The sequence below is a fragment of the Gobio gobio genome (genome assembly GCF_949357685.1).
Source record: "Gobio gobio genome assembly, chromosome: 19".
In the NCBI taxonomy this organism is placed as follows: Eukaryota; Metazoa; Chordata; class Actinopteri; order Cypriniformes; family Gobionidae; genus Gobio; species Gobio gobio.
This window is the reverse complement of record NC_137112.1, coordinates 49,453,035-49,473,076: the sequence shown is the minus strand read 5'-3', so window position 1 is coordinate 49,473,076 and position 20,042 is coordinate 49,453,035. Positions and strand designations below refer to the sequence as shown.

General features: G+C 40.3%; 1 protein-coding gene across 3 annotated transcripts in view; it reads left to right on the top strand.

Moving 5' to 3' along the window:
- LOC307142957 (uncharacterized protein) overlaps nucleotides 1–4,274 on the top strand; it is a 47,532-nt gene extending 43,258 nt beyond the window's left edge. Inside the window, exons 13-14 of one of the 3 annotated variants that reach the window (XR_013818539.1) lie at nucleotides 560–1,257; nucleotides 1,514–1,808. Coding sequence is in view for 2 of the 3 variants with exons in the window: in XM_079844176.1 (XP_079700302.1) it covers nucleotides 560–725 (166 nt within the window). In the remaining variant the exon portion in view is untranslated. Of the gene's footprint in view, nucleotides 1–559 lie in introns of all 3 variants that reach the window. The other 2 variants (XM_079844176.1, XM_079844177.1) reach the window with 2 other exon arrangements.
- Nucleotides 4,275–20,042: the final 15,768 nt, after the last annotated feature.

The window sequence follows — 20,042 nt, the reverse complement described above, 5'->3', positions numbered from 1 at the left end:
TAAACATAAATTATTGTTTTTAGGTATATAATTGTCCGGACCTCGGCCGGTGAGGACGGTTCATTTACTGGACCTCAAGCAATTTTATTTGAAGACCCCTGACTCTAGAGACTGACACTAGAGGTTGCAGCCTTTAGCCTCGTTTTTAGAGCGTCCGGACCCGGGTTCGAGCCCCGCTTGGAGAGGGTGGTTTGAACAGGAGGGGTTGCATTGGTGCAGTGACCCGGATGGGAGTGAGGTTTAGGGGGGTGAGTATAACGGAGGTCCGCTAATAGTCTCTGTGTGAGTAAACCTCACTCCTCTGATCTCAAGATATGCTCTAGTGACTGACACTAGAGGTTGCAGCCTTTATCCTCCTTGTTAGAGCGTCCAGACCCGGGTTCGAGCCCCGCTTGGAGAGGGTGGCTCGATCAGGAGGGGTTACATTAGCGTGCCCGACTCCTGGTTTGAATCCCGTGTGTAAAAGAGCAGTTACCTGTGTCAGCATTAAAATGACCTGTATACAGCCACACATGTCTGAGGATGCTAGGATTAATCGCTAAAAAATATGTTTCAACAGTAAAGCCTCAAGCACTTGCAGAAGTTCTCGAAAGAAGCACCAGGAGCAGCTGTGGCGACTGGAGAAGCAAATCTCAGTCATGAACGAACGCCACGCGTCCAAAGAGGCGGAGCTGAGCGCCACACTGGAGGCTCTGAGGTGGAGCAGAGAGGAGACCATCCTCTAAAACACTAAACATGTCCAAAGGCTAACTCTAAAACACTCAAACATGTCCAAAGGCTAACTCTAAAACACTCAAACATGTCCAAAAGCTAACTCTAAAACACTCAAACATGTCCAAAGGCTAACTCTAAAACACTCAAACATGTCCAAAAGCTAACTCTAAAACACTCAAACATGTCCAAAGGCTAACTCTAAAACACTCAAACATGTCCAAAGGCTAACTCTAAAACACTCAAACATGTCCAAAAGCTAACTCTAAAACACTCAAACATGTCCAAAAGCTAACTCTAAAACACTCAAACATGTCCAAAGGCTAACTCTAAAACACTCAAACATGTCCAAAGGCTAACTCTAAAACACTCAAACATGTCCAAAGGCTAACTCTAAAACACTCAAACATGTCCAAAGGCTAACTCTAAAACACTCAAACATGTCCAAAGGCTAACTCTAAAACACTCAAACATGTCCAAAAGCTAACTCTAAAACACTCAAACATGTCCAAAGGCTAACTCTATAACACTCAAACATGTCCAAAAGCTAACTCTAAAACACTCAAACATGTCCAAAAGCTAACTCTATAACACTCAAACATGTCCAAAGGCTAACTCTAAAACACTCAAACATGTCCAAAGGCTAACTCTAAAACACTCAAACATGTCCAAAAGCTAACTCTATAACACTCAAACATGTCCAAAGGCTAACTCTAAAACACTCAAACATGTCCAAAGGCTAACTCTATAACACTCAAACATGTCCAAAAGCTAACTCTATAACACTCAAACATGTCCAAAGGCTAACTCTAAAACACTCAAACATGTCCAAAGGCTAACTCTAAAACACTCAAACATGTCCAAAGGCTAACTCTATAACACTCAAACATGTCCAAAAGCTAACTCTAAAACACTCAAACATGTCCAAAGGCTAATGCTAGGTCCATTTGAGTGAGAGCTTGGGAAATTATTGGCTTATAAATACTGAGCGCTTGATTATAACCACCACAATTACACAAGTTACATACTGAACAGACATATAGAAGGTTTAGTACTTAAAAATCAATGTGTAAATAAAGATACATTTTTATAACACTATGCTGTAAGTGTGTCCCATCGGGCAATCAAACGCTCTGCACACTTGGGCCGAGTACAGGAAATACATCAGTAGACTTCAGGCGCAGAGAGCACAAGTGTGTGTGTTGGGACAGGCTTTATCTAGGCCACTCATAACTGAGCTCTCTTTCATCATGTGAGCGTTCATTTAAAAGAAATATGTTATACACTCTAAAAAATGCTGGGTTAAAACAACCCAAGTTGGGTTGAAAATGGACAAACCCAGCAGTTGAGTTAAATGTTTGCTTAAAACAACCCAATCGCCGGGTTAAAACAACCCAATCGCTGGGTTAAAACAACCCAATCCCTGGGTTAAAACAACCCAATCCCTGGGTTAAAACAACCCAATCCCTGGGTTAAAACAACCCAATCCCTGGGTTAAAACAACCCAATCGCCGGGTTAAAACAACCCAATCGCCGGGTTAAAACAACCCAATCGCCGGGTTAAAACAACCCAATCGCCGGGTTAAAACAACCCAATCGCCGGGTTAAAACAACCCAATCGCCGGGTTAAAACAACCCAATCGCCGGGTTAAAACAACCCAATCCCTGGGTTAAAACAACCCAATCCCTGGGTTAAAACATCCCAATCGCTGGGTTGAAACATCCCAATCGCTGGGTTGAAACATCCCAATCGCTGGGTTGAAACATCCCAATCGCTGGGTTGAAACAACCCAATCCCTGGGTTAAAACAACCCAATCCCTAGGTTAAAACATCCCAATCGCTAGGATAAAGCAACCCAATCGCTGGGTTAAAACAACCCAATCCCTGGGTTAAAACAACCCAATCCCTGGGTTAAAACAACCCAATCCCTGGGTTGAAACATCCCAATCGCTGGGTTGAAACAACCCAATCGCTGGGTTGAAACAACCCAATCCCTAGGTTAAAACATCCCAATCGCTAGGATAAAGCAACCCAATCGCTGGGTTAAAACAACCCAATCCCTGGGTTAAAACAACCCAATCCCTGGGTTAAAACAACCCAATCCCTGGGTTAAAACAACCCAATCCCTGGGTTAAAACAACCCAATCGCTGGGTTAAAATATCCCAATCGCTGGGTTGAAACATCCCAATCGCTGGGTTGAAACATCCCAATCGCTGGGTTGAAACATCCCAATCGCTGGGTTGAAACATCCCAATCGCTGGGTTGAAACATCCCAATCGCTGGGTTGAAACATCCCAATCGCTGGGTTGAAACATCCCAATCGCTGGGTTGAAACAACCCAATCGCTGGGTTGAAACAACCCAATCCCTGGGTTAAAACAACCCAATCCCTAGGTTAAAACATCCCAATCGCTAGGATAAAGCAACCCAATCGCTGGGTTAAAACAACCCAATCCCTGGGTTAAAACAACCCAATCCCTGGGTTAAAACAACCCAATCCCTGGGTTAAAACATCCCAATCGCTGAGTTAAAACAACCCAATCGCTGGGTTAAAACAACCCAATCGCTGGGTTAAAACAACCCAATCGCTGGGTTAAAACAACCCAATCCCTGGGTTAAAACATCCCAATCCCTGGGTTAAAACATCCCAATCGCTGGGTTAAAACAACCCAATCGCTGGGTTAAAACATCCCAATCGCTGGGTTAAAACAACCCAATCGTTGGGTTGAAACATCCCAATCGCTGGGTTGAAACATCCCAATCGCTGGGTTGAAACATCCCAATCGCTGGGTTGAAACATCCCAATCGCTGGGTTAAAACAACCCAATCGCTGGGTTAAAACATCCCAATCGCTGGGTTGAAACATCCCAATCGCTGGGTTGAAACAACCCAATCGCTGGGTTGAAACAACCCAATCGCTGGGTTGAAACATCCCAATCGCTGGGTTGAAACAACCCAATCGCTGGGTTGAAACATCCCAATCGCTGGGTTGAAACAACCCAATCGCTGGGTTAAAGCAACCCAATCGCTGGGTTGAAACAACCCAATCGCTGGGTTGAAACAACCCAATCGCTGGGTTGAAACATCCCAATCGCTGGGTTAAAACATCCCAATCGCTGGGTTAAAACAACCCAATCGCTGGGTTAAAACAACCCAATCGCTGGGTTAAAACATCCCAATCGCTGGGTTGAAACATCCCAATCGCTGGGTTAAAACATCCCAATCGCTGGGTTAAAACAACCCAATCGCTAAGATAAAACAACCCAATCGCTGTGTTAAAACAACCCAATCGCTGGGTTAAAACATCCCAATCGCTGGGTTGAAACAACCCAATCGCTGGGTTAAAACATCCCAATCGCTGGGTTAAAACATCCCAATCGCTAGGATAAAACAACCCAATAGCTGGGTTTGTCCATTTTCAACCCAACTTGGGTTGTTTTTTAACCCAGCATTTTTTAGAGTGTAAGTATTATTCATGTCTTTTTGTCTGCAGCTATGCGTCTGTAAAGATGTGTAAGTGCCTTGTGTTCATCATTTAAATGTATTAAAGTGATTGTCAAACCTCCGGTGAGCTTTTGGTTTGCTGTATAAAAGCACAACATTAGATCAACACTATTGTTCATCTCAGATGGCTCCGCAAACGCTGGAACTCTGACCCTCTTCACCATCAAAGCCTCTGCATAATCATCTTCATTTAAAAGCATTTTTCTTTGTCTCAGAGAAACAGAGATCACAGAAAATGGGTCAGTGTGAGCCAGAAGTGGAGTGACTTTCCCAGCGCGATCGCTCTTTCTGTGAAGATTCGGCCCCCGATCGCTCTCCGCAGAAACAGGGGGAAGGGAGGTCAGAGGTCAGAGGTCAGAGGAGCCTGACTCGCACGTTTGTCTTCTCTTTTCACTGATCCACATCTCTCAGGTCCGGAGTCTGACCGCAGCTGTGGCAGAGGAGGGGTCACACCCCCGGGGTTAAAGGATCTGCTCTGGGTTTTAGGAGCTGGTGAATAAAGGGGTCGCGGGGTCACGTTAAACACAGACTCGGCCCTGATCACGCCTGCTGGGGAAGATCCGCGTTTTAGTGGCCGCTGGATAAAGATAATGATCGCGGTGCTGCTCACTTCAGCTCTGAAGAGAAGCGTCATACTGAATGATGAGATAATCATTCTCGTTTCTGGAGATCACAGGCATTTGATAAAAACCCCTGAGGGAAGGACCTGAGGGATGTACAGACCAGAATCTCATTCAAACTTTGGGATCAGAAAGAACCAACCTAGAACACCCTAGACCAGACCCAGCCAAAACTAGACCCCTCCTCTGTTGAAGTTCACTTAAAGGAACACGCCACTGTTTAAAAACAGGCTCATTCTCCGACTCCTCTAGAGTTAAACAGTTGAGTTTGACCGTTTTGAGCCGATCTCCGGGTCTGCACGGTTAGCATAGCTTAGCATAGATAATTGAATCTGATTAGACCGTTAGCATCTCGCTCAAAAATGACCAAAGAGTTTCCATATTTCTCCTGTTTAAAACTCGACTCTTCTGTAGTTCATCGTGTGCTAAGACCGACGGAAAATGAGAAGTTGTGATGTTCTAGGCCGATATGGCAGGAACTATACTCTCATTCCTGCGTAATAATCAAGAGCTGTGAGCCGCCCCATGAGTGCAGCGGCGCAATGATATCACACAGCGGCTGAAAATAGTCCCAGTGCTCCCAGTGTGAGCCGCTCGTCCCGCTGGTTATGTTGGCGGAAGTTAGCCTGTGTGATATCATTGCTCTTTGGACATTTTTGAGCGAGATGCTAACGGTCTAATCAGATTCAATGATCTATGCTAAGCTATGCTAACAGTGCAGACCCGGAGATCGGCTCAAAACGGTCAAACTCAACTGATTAACTCTAGAGGAGTCGGAGAATGAGCCTATTTTAAATAATAGTGGCGTTCACCTATACATCACGTGCGTCTTGGAGCACAAGTACAAAAAGTGTTTCTGAACTTACTAAACTTAAGGTTAAAATATAGTCCACTTAAGACATTCTACTAACTATAAGTAACTTTGCAACTACATGTCAGCTACCAGTCATTAGAGTATTAGTAGACTGAATTAGGCGTTAGGGTCTGGGTTAGTTAACAAGTACTTGCTAAGTTATGGGAGCATCAAAATAAAGTGTTAAAGCTGCACTATGTAAGATTTCTGCAGTCAAATATCCAAACTCCTCTAGGCCAGTGTTATATATTTTGTTCAGAGTATCAATTACAATATCCCAAATGTTTCCAACTATTGGTAAATGGTGAGATGCCATTTCAGGTGTGAGGTGTCATCATATCCGCGTTAGTTTGCGGTTTTATTCTGCAGTTGTTTTGAACAGGCGACCTCTAGCGGACGGGAAACTTACATACTGCACCTTTAAGCACCTTTGAGTTACTTGACATGTAGTTGCGCAGTTATTTATAGTTATAGTAGAATGTCTAAAGTGCACCGTTGAAATTAAGTGTTACCCATATTTTAACATAAGCCTACAAATGTATTTATCAGGTGTTCATAACTAATACACAGACGCAGCAGGAACTTCAACTACGCTAATCAATGAAAAGGAAGCCACACACACACATCCAGCAGCATCTGTGTGGTGTGAAGTGTTTTAAGAGCTTTGGGATGCTCCGATCCCTGGGAAAAAACTCACAAAAACAAGAGCTGTCAATCACAGCGAGGGGGAGGGTTATTCGGACCCACCCCCGCTTCTCCAGCACACACGCACACACAGCAGGCTCTGACCCGCAGGGTTAAGGTCAGCTCATTTACCTCAAACATCATGTCACATTTAAATACGCTTCCCCCTGAACAGCATGAGCGGATTGGGGCTGGCCGATGCTCTTTTTCTCACAGACGTCAATGCTCTCTTTTTCATCTTGTCCTCTATTTCTATTTCCTCTGGCCCTCCCTTTCTTCACTCTTAACCTCTCACACTCAGCACTTAGCAGGAAAGCATGAGCTATGACCCTGATTTCTGTTCTCTCGGCTTCTCTTTCTTTTAATTTCAGATGTCCTACAGGCTATCAAAGGGTGGAGAAATGAATGAAAACATCTCCTCACACTCCGTGTTAATGGAACTGAAATGGAGATGTTTAGCTAAATGTCCAAATCTTTTCAGAAGCTACACAAAAGTAAATAGGAAGCAGTGACTTAATGGCTTGGAATATAGTGTGCATATGGACCACTATTATAGATTTGACAGTGTTGGTGAACTAACATAACGTATCATTGCTAGATTCAATACATTGGAGTCCCTAACTGACCCCAAACCACTGCGGCCACACAAACACTGACCTCACGCAAAACCCTTTTCCAGTAAGAGACGGATTAAGAGCGTAAGAATCTTAGAGGTGAAAGCAGGCCTTCAGTGAAGGGAGCAGATTTGTAATCCCTTTACCCAATAAGATGTCTTCATTGAGCGTATTAGAGCCCATTGAATGACCACAGCTGACCCTCCTTCTTTCCCTCCTTCGTTCTCCATCCCTTGTTGTATTTAAGTGCAAGGTATTTACTGAAATATGCAGAAAAACATTGCAAATACTCACAACGCAACCAAATACAGAAACACACTGCAGATACTCACAACTCAACCAAATACAGAAACACACTGCAGATACTCACAACACAACCAAATACAGAAACACACTGCATATACTCACAATCAACCAAATACTGAAACACACTGCATATACTCACAACACAACCAAATACAGAAACACACTGCATATACTCACAACACAACCAAATACTGAAACACACTGCATATACTCACAACACAACCAAATACAGAAACACACTGCATATACTCACAACACAACCAAATACTGAAACACACTGCATATACTCACAACACAACCAAATACAGAAACACACTGCATATACTCACAATCAACCAAATACTGAAACACACTGCATATACTCACAACACAACCAAATACTGAAACACACTGCATATACTCACAACACAACCAAAAACTGAAACACACTGCATATACTCACAACACAACCAAATACTGAAACACACTGCAGATACTCACAACTCAACCAAATACTGAAACACACTGCATATACTCACAACACAACCAAATACTGAAACACACTGCATATACTCACAACACAACCAAATACTGAAACACACTGCATATACTCACAACACAACCAAATACAGAAACACACTGCATATACTCACAACACAACCAAATACAGAAACACACTGCAGATACTCACAACACAACCAAATACAGAAACACACTGCAGATACTCACAACTCAACCAAATACAGAAACACACCGCATATACTCACAACTCAACCAAATACTGAAACACACTGCAGATACTCACAACTCAACCAAATTCTGAAACACACTGCAGATACTCACAACACAAGCAAATACTGAAACACACTGCAGATACTCACAACTAAACCAAATTCTGAAACACACTGCAAATACTCTCAACACAACCAAATTCTGAAACACACTGCAGATCCTCACAACACAACCAAATACAGAAACACACTGCAGATACTCACAACTCAACCAAATTCTGAAACACACTGCAAATACTCACAACACAACCAAATACAGAAACACACTGCATATACTCACAACACAACCAAATACAGAAACACACCGCAGATACTCACAACACAAGAAAATACTGAAACACACTGCAGATACTCACAATCAACCAAATACTGAAACACACTGCAGATACTCACAACACAAGCAAATACTGAAACACACCGCATATACTCACAACACAACCAAATACAGAAACACACCGCATATACTCACAACACAAGCAAATACTGAAATACACCGCAAATACTCACAACGCAACCAAATACTGAAACACACTGCAGATCCTCACAACACAACCAAATACAGAAACACACTGCAGATCCTCACAACACAACCAAATACTGAAACACACTGCAGATCCTCACAACACAACCAAATACAGAAACACACTACAGATACTCACAACTCAACCAAATACAGAAACACACTGCAGATCCTCACAACACAACCAAATACAGAAACACACTGCAGATACTCACAACTCAACCAAATACAGAAACACACTGCAGATACTCACAACTCAACCAAATACTGAAACACACCACAGATACTCACAACTCAACCAAATACAGAAACACACTGCAGATACTCACAACTCAACCAAATACAGAAACACACTGCAGATACTCACAACTCAACCAAATACTGAAACACACCACAGATACTCACAACTCAACCAAATACAGAAACACACTGCAGATACTCACAACGCAACCAAATACAGAAACACACCGCAAATACTCACAACTCAACCAAATACTGAAACACACCACAGATACTCACAACGCAACCAAATACAGAAACACACCGCAAATACTCACAACTCAACCAAATACTGAAACACACCACAGATACTCACAACGCAACCAAATACAGAAACACACTGCAGATACTCACAACTCAACAAAATACTGAAACACACTGCAGATACTCACAACGCAACCAAATACTGAAACACACTGCAGATACTCACAACGCAACCAAATACAGAAACACACTGCAGATACTCACAACGCAACCAAATACAGAAACACACCGCAGATACTCACAACTCAACAAAATACAGAAACACACCGCAGATACTCACAACACAAGCAAATACTGAAACACACTGCAGATACTCACAACACAAGCAAATACTGAAACACACTGCATATACTCACAACACAACCAAATACAGAAACACACTGCAGATACTCACAACACAACCAAATACAGAAACACACTGCAGATACTCACAACACAAGCAAATACTGAAACACACTGCATATACTCACAACGCAACCAAACACAGAAACGCACTGCATATACTCACAACGCAACCAAATACAGAAACACACTGCAGATACTCACAACACAACCAAATACTGAAACACACTGCAGATACTCACAACTCAACCAAATACAGAAACACACTGCAGATACTCACAACTCAACCAAATACAGAAACACACTGCAGATACTCACAACGCAACCAAATACAGAAACACACTGCAGATACTCACAACACAAGCAAATACTGAAACACACTGCATATACTCACAACGCAACCAAACACAGAAACACACTGCAGATACTCACAACTCAACCAAATACAGAAACACACTGCATATACTCACAACGCAACCAAATTCTGAAACACACTGCATATACTCACAACTCAACCAAATACAGAAACACACTGCAGATACTCACAACTCAACCAAATACTGAAACACAAATACTGAAACACACTGCATATACTCACAACGCAACCAAATACAGAAACACACTGCAGATACTCACAACTCAACCAAATACTGAAACACACTGCATATACTCACAACACAACCAAATACAGAAACACACTGCAGATCCTCACAACACAACCAAATACAGAAACACACTGCAGATCCTCACAACACAACCAAATACAGAAACACACTGCAGATCCTCACAACACAACCAAATACAGAAACACACCGCAGATACTCACAACTCAACCAAATACAGAAACACACCGCAGATACTCACAACTCAACCAAATACTGAAACACACCACAGATACTCACAACTCAACCAAATACAGAAACACACTGCAGATACTCACAACTCAACCAAATACAGAAACACACTGCAGATACTCACAACTCAACCAAATACTGAAACACACCACAGATACTCACAACTCAACCAAATACAGAAACACACTGCAGATACTCACAACTCAACCAAATACAGAAACACACTGCAGATACTCACAACTCAACCAAATACTGAAACACACTGCAGATACTCACAACACAACCAAATACAGAAACACACTGCAGATACTCACAACACAACCAAATACAGAAACACACTGCAAATACTCACAACACAAGCAAATACTGAAACACACTGCATATACTCACAACACAAGCAAATACTGAAACACACTGCATATACTCACAACACAACCAAATACAGAAACACACTGCAGATACTCACAACACAACCAAATACAGAAACACACTGCAGATACTCACAACACAAGCAAATACTGAAACACACTGCATATACTCACAACACAACCAAATACAGAAACACACTGCAGATACTCACAACACAAGCAAATACTGAAACACACTGCATATACTCACAACGCAACCAAACACAGAAACGCACTGCATATACTCACAACGCAACCAAATACAGAAACACACTGCAGATACTCACAACACAACCAAATACTGAAACACACTGCAGATACTCACAACTCAACCAAATACAGAAACACACTGCAGATACTCACAACGCAACCAAATACAGAAACACACTGCAGATACTCACAACGCAACCAAATACAGAAACACACTGCAGATACTCACAACACAAGCAAATACTGAAACACACTGCATATACTCACAACGCAACCAAACACAGAAACGCACTGCATATACTCACAACGCAACCAAACACAGAAACGCACTGCAGATACTCACAACGCAACCAAATACAGAAACACACTGCAGATACTCACAACACAACCAAATACTGAAACACACTGCAGATACTCACAACTCAACCAAATACAGAAACACACTGCAGATACTCACAACGCAACCAAATACAGAAACACACTGCAGATACTCACAACACAAGCAAATACTGAAACACACTGCATATACTCACAACGCAACCAAACACAGAAACACACTGCAGATCCTCACAACGCAACCAAATACAGAAACACACTGCAGATACTCACAACACAACCAAATACTGAAACACACTGCAGATACTCACAACTCAACCAAATACAGAAACACACTGCAGATACTCACAACTCAACCAAATACAGAAACACACTGCAGATACTCACAACTCAACCAAATACAGAAACACACTGCAGATACTCACAACTCAACCAAATACAGAAACACACTGCAGATACTCACAACTCAACCAAATACAGAAACACACCGCAGATACTCACAACTCAACCAAATACTGAAACACAAATACTGAAACACACTGCATATACTCACAACGCAACCAAATACAGAAACACACTGCAGATACTCACAACTCAACCAAATACTGAAACACACTGCATATACTCACAACTCAACCAAATTCTGAAACACACTGCAAATACTCACAACACAACCAAATACAGAAACACACTGCAGATACTCACAACTCAACCAAATACAGAAACACACTGCAGATACTCACAACGCAACCAAATACAGAAACACACTGCAGATACTCACAACACAAGCAAATACTGAAACACACTGCATATACTCACAACGCAACCAAACACAGAAACGCACTGCATATACTCACAACGCAACCAAATACAGAAACACACTGCAGATACTCACAACTCAACCAAATACAGAAACACACTGCAGATACTCACAACTCAACCAAATACAGAAACACACCGCAGATACTCACAACTCAACCAAATACTGAAACACAAATACTGAAACACACTGCATATACTCACAACGCAACCAAATACAGAAACACACTGCAGATACTCACAACTCAACCCAATTCTGAAACACACTGCAAATACTCACAACACAACCAAATACAGAAACACACCGCAAATACTCACAACACAACCAAATACAGAAACACACTGCAGATACTCACAACACAACCAAATACTGAAACACACTGCAGATACTCACAACTCAACCAAATATAGAAACACACTGCAAATACTCACAACACAACCAAATACAGAAACACACTGCAGATACTCACAACACAACCAAATACAGAAACACACTGCAAATACTCACAACACAACCAAATACAGAAACACACCGCAAATACTCACAACACAACCAAATATAGAAACACACTGCAAATACTCACAACACAACCAAATACAGAAACACACCGCAAATACTCACAACACAACCAAATACAGAAACACACCGCAAATACTCACAACACAACCAAATACAGAAACACACTGCAGATACTCACAACACAACCAAATACAGAAACGCACTGCAGATACTCACAACTCAACCAAATACTGAAACACACTGCAGATCCTCACAACTCAACCAAATACAGAAACACACTGCAGATACTCACAACTCAATCAAATACAGAAACACACTGCAGATACTCACAAAGCAACCAAATACAGAAACACACTGCAGATACTCACAACGCAACCAAATACAGAAACACACTGCATATACTCACAACTCAAGCAAATACAGAAACACACCGCAGATACTCACAACTCAACCAAATACTGAAACACACAGCAAATACTCACAACCAAATACTGAAACACACTGCAGATACTCACAACTCAACCAAATACTGAAACACACTGCAGATACTCACAACCAAATACTGAAACACACTGCAGATACTCACAACTCAACCAAATACAGAAACACACTGCAGATACTCAACCAAATTCTGAAACACACTGCAGATCCTCACAAATCAACCAAATTCTGAAACACACTGCAGATACTCACAACACAAGCAAATACTGAAACACACTGCATATACTCACAACGCAACCAAACACAGAAACACACTGCATATACTCACAACTCAACCAAATACAGAAACACACTGCATATACTCACAACTCAACCAAATACAGAAACACACTGCATATACTCACAACTCAACCAAATACTGAAACACAAATACTGAAACACACTGCAGATACTCACAACTCAACCAAATACAGAAACACACTGCATATACTCACAACTCAACCAAATACTGAAACACACTGCATATACTCACAACTCAACCAAATACTGAAACACACTGCATATACTCACAACTCAACCAAATACAGAAACACACTGCATATACTCACAACTCAACCAAATACTGAAACACACCGCAAATACTCACAACTCAACCAAATACTGAAACACACCGCAAATACTCACAACTCAACCAAATACTGAAACACACCGCAGATACTCACAACTCAACCAAATACTGAAACACACCGCAAATACTCACAACTCAACCAAATACTGAAACACCGCAAATACTCACAACTCAACCAAATACAGAAACACACCACAGATACTCACAACTCAACCAAATACTGAAACACACCGCAGATACTCACAACACAACCAAATACTGAAACACACCGCAGATACTCACAACTCAACCAAATACTGAAACACACCGCAAATACTCACAACTCAACCAAATACTGAAACACACCGCAAATACTCACAACTCCACCAAATACTGAAACACCGCAAATACTCACAACTCAACCAAATACAGAAACACACCACAGATACTCACAACTCAACCAAATACTGAAACACACTGCAGATACTCACAACTCAACCAAATACAGAAACACACTGCAGATACTCACAACGCAAGCAAATACTGAAACACACTGCAGATACTCACAACGCAACCAAACACAGAAACGCACTGCAGATACTCACAACTCAACCAAACACAGAAACACAATGCAGATACTCACAACTCAACAAAATACAGAAACACACTGCAGATACTCACAACTCAACCAAACACAAAAACGCACTGCAGATACTCACAACTCAACCAAACACAGAAACACACTGAAGATACTCACAACTCAACCAAATACAGAAACACAATGCAGATACTCACAATGCAACCAAACACTGAAACACACTGCAGATACTCACAACGCAACCAAATACTGAAACACACTGCAGATACTCACAACGCAACCAAATACAGAAACGCACTGCAGATACTCACAACGCAACCAAACACTGAAACACACTGCAGATACTCACAACGCAACCAAATACTGAAACACACTGCAGATACTCACAACGCAACCAAATACAGAAACGCACTGCAGATACTCACAACGCAACCAAATACAGAAACATACTGCAGATACTTACAACACAAATACTGAAACACACTGCAGATACTCACAACGCATCCAAATACAGAAACACACTGCAGATACTCACAACGCAACCAAATACAGAAACGCACTTCAGATACTCACAACGCAACCAAATACAGAAACATACTGCAGATACTTACAACACAAATACTGAAACACACTGCAGATACTCACAACGCATCCAAATACAGAAACACACTGCAGATACTCACAACGCAACCAAATACTGAAACACACTGCAGATACTCACAACTCAACCAAATACATAAACACACTGCAGATACTCACAACGCAACCAAATACAGAAACACACCGCAGATACTCACAACTCAACCAAACACAGAAACACACTGCAGATACTCACAACTCAACCAAACACAGAAACGCACTGCAGATACTCACAACTCAACCAAACACAGAAACACACTGCAGATACTCACAACTCAACCAAACACAGAAACGCACTGCAGATACTCACAACTCAACCAAACACAGAAACGCACTGCAGATACTCACAACGCAACCAAACACTGAAACACACTGCAGATACTCACAACGCAACCAAATACTGAAACACACTGCAGATACTCACAACGCAACCAAACACAGAAACGCACTGCATTGTTGCCTCTGGCTTGGCGTGCTCAGTTGGGGACACTAAATTTTTCAACTAAACATCGAAATACATCTAAATAATAAACTAAATTAACCATTTAAACTAAATTACTGATCAAATTATTGATCTAAAGCCCACACTGTCACTGTATGATACTTGAAATTTTTCCAGAATGGCTATACAGCTGAATAAAATTATGCTGCATTATTTTCCTGTTTAACACTGTAAAGCTGCTTTGAAACAATCTACATTGTTAAAAGCGCTATATAAATAAAGTTGACTTGACTTGACTGCAGATACTCACAACACAACCAAATACTGAAACACTGAAACACACTGCAAATACAACACAACCAAATACTGAAACACACTGCAGATACTCACAACGCAACCAAACACTGAAACACACTGCAGATACTCACAACGCAACCAAATACTGAAACACACTGCAGATACTCACAACGCAACCAAACACAGAAACGCACTGCAGATACTCACAACACAACCAAATACAGAAACACACCACAGATACTCACAACACAACCAAATACTGAAACACACTGCAGATACTCACAACGCAACCAAACACAGAAACGCACTGCAGATACTCACAACACAACCAAATACTGAAACACTGAAACACACTGCAAATACAACACAACCAAATACTGAAACACACTGCAGTTACTCACAACGCAACCAAACACTGAAACACACTGCAGATACTCACAACGCAACCAAATACTGAAACACACTGCAAATACTCACAACACAACCAAATACAGAAACACACTGCAGATACTCACAACACAACCAAATACTGAAACACACTGCAGATACTCACAACTCAACCAAATACTGAAACACACTGCAGATACTCACAACACAACCAAATACTGAAACACACTGCAGATACTCACAACTCAACCAAATACTGAAACACACTGCAGATACTCACAACTCAACCAAATACAGAAACACACTGCAAATACTCACAACCAAATACAGAAACACTGCAAATACTCACAACCAAATACAGAAACACACTGCATATACTCACAACTCAGCAAAATACAGAAACACACTGCAGATACTCACAACTCAACCAAATACAGAAACACACTGCAAATACTCACAACCAAATACAGAAACACTGCAAATACTCACAACCAAATACAGAAACACACTGCATATACTCACAACTCAGCAAAATACAGAAACACACTGCAGATACTCACAACTCAACCAAATACAGAAACACACTGCAAATACTCACAACCAAATACAGAAACACTGCAAATACTCACAAGCAAATACTGAAACATACTGCATATACTCACAACGCAACCAAATACAGAAACACACTGCAGATACTCACAACGCAACCAAATACATGTTACGTCCTCAGGACATGTAATGTGTATGAAGGTTTTTCTGTTGGAGTATTTTTATGTGCTCTCTCTTTCCCTCACTCTGCTTGCCTTGCAGTTAATTAGCCACACCTGATGCTTGTTAAGGAGTGTGCTGAAGAGCGACCGCTATAAGAGAGCAGAGCAAACACTGCCTGAGAGAAGTTCACATCTCCCCTGCACCAGAACTGTGTCTGTTTGAAATTGAGGAACACATTGCAAATATCACAGACCACAATGGAAAAATGTTTCAAGGGGATACCAACCAGTGACAAACCTGGCTGGGAAATGCTTATTTTTCAAAGTCTGCTCAGCAGTGTGGTCTTACCTTGAGTTTATTGTTTATTTTAATATCCTGACTGCATGTGCATTGTGAGAATTTGCAGCACGTTTTTGTATTTGTTTGAGTTGTGAGTATTAGTTTTTTTTCTATTTGCATGTTTTCCTCTGTTGCACCATGTTGAGCTTTCTCAGCCACCGTACGTAATACTAGTTTTGCAAGGTAAACTATATAAATACTATAGAATAAAGTGAAATGTATCCATTATTCTATTTTTAGTTATATATTTTCTTTTTACTAAATTTTTTAAGGTTTTATTTTAAAGGTACACAATGTGCCAAAATTTAGTATATGCCTTGTGCTAAAGTTAAGTACATATTCAAGTATTGCTTTAATTATTCCACCTTTGTTTAGAGGAACACTTGACTAAATATTTAGTTGGTGCGAGACATCTTTAAAAACCTCGTAATCAATACTGAGGTCAACTTATTTGCATAACAATTGCTCAAGTGTGACTTTCCCACCAAATGAGGGCAGTTTGCTCAGTTTTTCTCAGGGTGAAGGATGTTGTTTCCTTGCTCCGCTGTGGCCCGAGCAGATGTTGTTGTGCGGCGTGCTGGTCAGTTTCTAACGCTCAGTCTCTCTGTTAAGGTCAAAGGTCCCGCAACATCGGGAGACAGACCTTTCGTATGGGTCAGCGAGCACCATGACGCTAATAGAGCCTGAGTTCAGTGTGTGTTGCTCGGGCAAATGGTTTTACACCTATGAAATGGTTAACGTTTAAACCCACTTACCACATTCCTCAACACCTGAACCAAGAGCTCAGACTGTCTGGGATATTCACGTTGTAAGGCCATTGGTAAAACTAAGATTTTTCCTGAAATAAAAGACCTCTGTAAATGCTATAATACAGATGATAAAAGGGAAGAATTAAGGACATAATTAATTTAAAAGGGCTGGATATTGACTGGATGTTCCAATGTGTGTATGCATCTAGGTAAATGATCTATGATAATCTGAGATGTATATGGCCTTTTGTATGTTGGAAAGAGACTGACCAGACTCCAGGAGAGGCTTCAGTGCGGATCAAAGACCAACAGTTCAACCCCAGAAACCTGGAAACACACGGAGAGAAAACAAACACAGAAAACAAACAGAGCAAAGAACAAATGGCTCAAAAGGTGCCATCTGAAATTTGATCAGTAAATGCTTAAAAAGAATAAACAGGACTTGGAAAAAGAATTTACTGTCTCTTAAAGAAGTCATTTAAGTGTCCAAGATAAAGAAAAGAATAAAATGATAAAGATTGAAGTAATCATTATGCTCAAAAGGTTAAAATATTTAAGGTTTTTACATTTTTGTGGTTGTACCATCTGACACTTTACAACCTTGTGTGCTGGTTTTAGTCCAGTCTCTTTATCTCTCCAGCGCACACACACACACACACACACACACACACACACACACACGCTTCAGCGTCACACTGATGAGAGGACATGAGTTTAGTTTGAGATCAAAAGATAAAGCAAGTTTTTGATTCATTCATTTCTGCTGTAAAAACTGATTTCAAAACGCATGTGAAAAAATATATTGCACAAAATGAAAACAATGATGTGAATATTATTATTATAAGTGTGAATCAAAAATTAAAAGTGCATTTAATAAAAAATTAAAAGTGCATTTAATGAAAAATAACAAGCATGATTTCATCTCTTAAATGTCTTAGTGTGTGTTTTGATCATAATTTAGACTTTTTAAAATCTCATTTCAGCTTTTTATCTTATAGTTATGACTTAGCATGTCATATTTTTGACTTTTTATCTAATAATGAGGACTTTTAAAATCATATTTTCAACATTTTATCTTATAATTATGACTTAGCATGTCATATTTTTGACTTTTGATCTAATAATGAGGACTTTTAAAATCATATTTTCAACATTTTATCTTGTAATTATGACTAAGTATATATTTTTGACTTTTTATCTAATAATGAGGACTTTTAAAATCATATTTTCAACATTTTATCTCATATTTATGACTTAGCATGTCATATTTTTGACTTTTTATCTAATAATGAGGACTTTTAAAATCATATTTTCAACATTTTATCTTATAATTATGACTTAACATGTCATATTTTTGACTTTTTATCTAATAATGAGGACTTTAAAATCATATTTTCAATAATTATGACTTAGCATGTCATATTTTTTACTTTTATCTAAGAATGAGGACTTTTAAAATCATATTTTCAACATTTTATCTTATAATTATGATTTAACATGTCATATTTTTGACTTTTTATCTAATAATGAGGACTTTAAAATCATATTTTCAACATTTTATCTTATAATTATGACTTAGCATGTCATATTTTTGACTTTTTCCTCACTATTATGACTTTTAAAATCATATTTTTGACTTTTTATCTAATAATGAGGACATTTAAAATCACATTTTCAACATTTTATCTCGTAATTATGACTTTATGATAAAAGAAATGAGCTGATCGGAAATATAGTTGAATATTTAGAGTCCCCGACTGAGCAAGCTAGAGGCGACAGTGGCTAGGAACCCATCAGGAGACAGAATGGAGAAACTTTGGGATGAACCAGGAGAGTTTTGGCTGCAGGTCAGGCTTGGAAACCAGCTAACCAATCCTAAGACCATCAAACCAGCTTCGGCTGCTTTGAGACGGTTTTCTCAGCAGGGCAAAAGCCAAAACAATCAGATGAGAAGACAAAAAGATTTCTGTGAGCTTCCTCCTCAGAGAGTGATCTAAAAAAGCTCTAAATCAGATTAACAAAGCAGCTCTAAGCTCTTCACTGCACAAATACACCACATTTACAGCAGCTCAGCACAAAGCGCTCTCCCAGAATACATCTACATGTTATCAGGCTGGGGAAATGAGATGGAATACAGCTAAAGTTTGGCGAGGAACTTTCTATACACTGCAAAAAATGCTTTTCTTACTTAGTATTTTTGTCTTGTTTTCAGTCCAAA